Source organism: Cucurbita moschata, unplaced genomic scaffold, assembly GCF_002738365.1.
Source record: "Cucurbita moschata cultivar Rifu unplaced genomic scaffold, Cmos_1.0 Cmo_Scf00001, whole genome shotgun sequence".
Classification (NCBI taxonomy): domain Eukaryota; kingdom Viridiplantae; phylum Streptophyta; class Magnoliopsida; order Cucurbitales; family Cucurbitaceae; genus Cucurbita; species Cucurbita moschata.
The window spans coordinates 5079768-5083331 of NW_019268517.1; the positions used below are offsets into that span (position 1 = coordinate 5079768).

The following is a 3564-nucleotide window of genomic DNA, read 5'->3' on the forward strand; positions in this document are numbered from 1 at the left end:
TAATAGTTTCATTTTGAGGCTATATAAAGCCATCTATGTTGTATTTGTAATAAGACTTAGAAGATATATCAAAAGAAGCATTTGTGCTTTTCTTTAGCCAATGGCTAAGTTTCTTTGCAACTCTATGTAGTTTAGGTTGCATGTAGAATCATTCAAGCTCGACATGATCAATCTTGCTTGTGGAGTGATTCGAATCTCAATCAAGTGTTCTTGTCTTGAGATATTTGATCAACAAGAATCATTGAAGCTAGACATGATTGATCTTTCTTGTGGAGTGATTCGAATCTCAAACAAAGTGTTCTTGGCTTGAGATATTCGATCAACAAGGTAATCCGAATCTTATTCCCCTTGTATTGATTCCTTATCTTATCATTTGGTATCAGAGCTTCAGGCTCAAGATCGGATATATGTTTCCTTTGCGTTTCTTCTCAATTTGATTTTTATTTATTTTCATCTTTTTAGTTTTTAATCGACCCAAAGTTCAAAATTCAATCTTTGCTCTATTTAAAATTTTGAGAGGTGAGAATGAGAGCTTCATTTGTGTAAATGAGTGCAAACAGAGTGGCCTAAAATTCCTTGAGTGTATACACGTGAGAGAGTGTTGTGAGGTCCTTTGTATTTCCATAACTTATTTTTTGCAGCAAAGTTTCACAAATAGATTCGAGGACGAATCCTCTTGAAGAAGTGGAGAATGATATGAACCAAGAGACATCAATCATACAATATACTTCAATGAAGATGTGAAGAAAAGGTTGTCAAAATTATCAAAAGATGTTTCAATTCATGCTACATTGAAGAAGAATAAAGTTTGATTGTTGTAAATTTTGGGTGGATTACAATTTAGAGTAATTTAGAGTTATTGTATTTTAAGACATTTTATTTACTTTAGGTTACCTTTACATAATGGCTAATTATGGTCGTTAAGAATGAATGTTACAAAATGTCTTTAATAGTTTCATTTTGAGGCTATATAAAGCCATGTATGTTATATTTGTAAGCTGACTTGGAAAATATAGTAAAAGAAGCATTTGTGCACTTCTTTAGCCAATGGCTAAGTTTCTTTGCAATTCTATGTAGTTTAGGTTGCATGTAGAATCATTCAATCTCGACATGATCAATCTTTTTTGTGGAGTGATTCGAATCTCAATCAAGTGTTCTTGCGTTGAGATATTTGATCAACAAGAATCATTCAAGCTAGACATGATTGATCTTTCTTGTGGAGTGATTCGAATCTCAATCAAGTGTTCTTGCGTTGAGATATTTGATCAACAAGAATCATTCAAGCTAGACATGATTGATCTTTCTTGTGGAGTGATTCGAATCTCAAACAATGTTCTTGCCATGAGATATTCGATCAACATGGTAATCCGAATCTTATTCCCGTGTGCCACATATCATTTTTCAGGTAAAGACAAGATGTCCATGTACGGACGACGACGACATCGGAAATAGATACTGTAGCACGTGCATAGGGTAGTTGCATGTTTAAATTCTTAGTCTTAGGTCAGTATAGAACGCTTTTATTTTTATATTTAAATTATTTCATTTGTAATTGTTTTTGTTTTAATTTTAAATTCCAACATTATGTTTTGAAACACGTAAGACCGACAATGTGTTATAGTAGCTTGAAGTGTTCTGAATGTGTTTTAAATTTTTCGTTATTTATGATGAGTATCTAAGGGCTATATTCCGCATTTAAGAGACAAGCATGAGACTTAGTAGCGACTTTGAATATGTAGAAATTTAGGATCGTTACATAAAACATTAACTTGAGACTAAAGGAGAAGCTAAACCTTAATGGGAATGAGTGAATAAAAAATAAAATACAAGAAACACCAAACCGAATCAAATAAGTTAACAAATCAAAATTTGTTACCCATGCGGTGTTAGAAAGCCATGACAACCACAGTAAAATAGTTATTACCCACTTGTTACCCATGCAGTCTAAAAATAATTTGTTACCCATGCAGTCTAAAAATAATTTGTTACCCATTGTTGTGATAAAAATAATTTCTAGATTATCATCTATTACCCACTTGTCTTGAAAGGCTTCTATCATATATTATTTTCCAACCATACATACAACATTAATTTCTTATAAAAATATTTGATATCTTATTATCAAACATCACTTGGTCTATTTTGCGGCCATTTGACATTTTTATAATATTTTAGAAACAGACAAACTAGTTGAAAACCTATCTCTCAAATCAATTCCTCAAAACTTAATGAAAAAGTTGGTATTTAGTATCCAGCAATTTATAAGGAATTTTTGTGTCAAAATACAACAAATTCCCAAACCCCATCTATAAAAACCCTAACCCTTCTCATAATTCTTCACAAGCCATCGAACAAACCTCCAAACCCTTCAATATCTCTCCACTAATGGCTTCCAAGCTCTCTTCACCCATTGCCCTCCTCCTCCTCGTCAACCTCCTCTTCTTCACTATGGTCAGCTCCACCTATGTCCCTTGCCCACCGCCGCCACCCAAGCCCCACAAGCCCATCCCTTCAAGGCAACCACCATCACTCCTCAAGTGCCCCAAGGACGCCCTCAAGCTCGGCGTCTGCGTCGACTTGCTGGACGGTCTAGTGAACGTAGTGATCGGCTCACCACCAAAATCCCCATGCTGCACCCTAATCCAAGGCCTTGTTGACCTGGAAGCTGTTGTGTGCCTTTGCACTACGGTGAAGGCCAGAGCCTTGGGTCTCCAGATTGACCTCTCAGTTTCCCTTAGCTTGCTTTTGAACTACTGTGGAAAGAAGGTTCCGTCTGGCTTCCAATGCCCTGCTTGAAACCAAATCCTGTCATTTCCCTTTCTGGTTTCTTCTTCGATTTTCCATTTCAATATCGTGTTTAAATAATCAGTTTGTTCGTACGTCGTGTTATGATGGGTTTGGAAATCTTCTCAGAATTCCACCATCTTTGTATAGTTTCATTACAATGCAATGTAACATAATGGTACGTAGTTTTTGCAAATAAACAACGTTGTTTGTCTGTTCTCTTGTGCCTTATTACAAATTTGACGATGCATATGTTTGAAACCTCTAATCTTGTTTCACCTGTGTTACTTGCATAAAATCATAATAAACCTTTAACTTTAAAATTACGGTTTTAAAACATGTTTGTTAGGGAGGGGTTTTCACATTCCTATAAAGAATGCTTCATTCTCCTCTCCAACTGACGTGGGATCTCACAATCCACCCCCTTGGCGGCCAGCGTCTTTGTTGGCACACCGCTCGGTGTCTTGCTCTGATACCATTTGTAATAGCCTAAGCTCCCGTTAGCAGAGATTATCTACTTTGGCCCATTACGTATCGCCATCAGTCTCACTGTTTTTAAATGTGTCTGTGAGACATGTTTTCACATTATTTTAAGAAATGTTTCGTTCTCTTCTTCAACCCGACGTGATATCTCGTAGTCTATGGGAACTTTTGAAAATTTTATAAGAACATTTAAACCGTCATATAAGAATTTATTATTTTAAACGAGGAAGAGGATTATTATTAATATTATGTGTTGATATTTTTATTAAATATAAGGTCAATTTTTAAACCATACCA

The 3564-nt window shown here is 35.4% G+C and overlaps 1 protein-coding gene across 1 annotated transcript; it reads left to right on the forward strand.

Annotated features, from left to right (window-relative positions):
• The first annotated feature begins 2366 nt into the window (after positions 1 to 2366).
• Positions 2367 to 2807, forward strand: LOC111449398 (14 kDa proline-rich protein DC2.15-like). The gene has a single exon (XM_023089272.1). It carries the CDS (start codon positions 2386 to 2388, stop codon positions 2794 to 2796), a length of 411 nt encoding a protein of 136 aa, XP_022945040.1. The 5' UTR covers positions 2367 to 2385; the 3' UTR covers positions 2797 to 2807.
• The last annotated feature ends 757 nt before the right edge of the window (positions 2808 to 3564 follow it).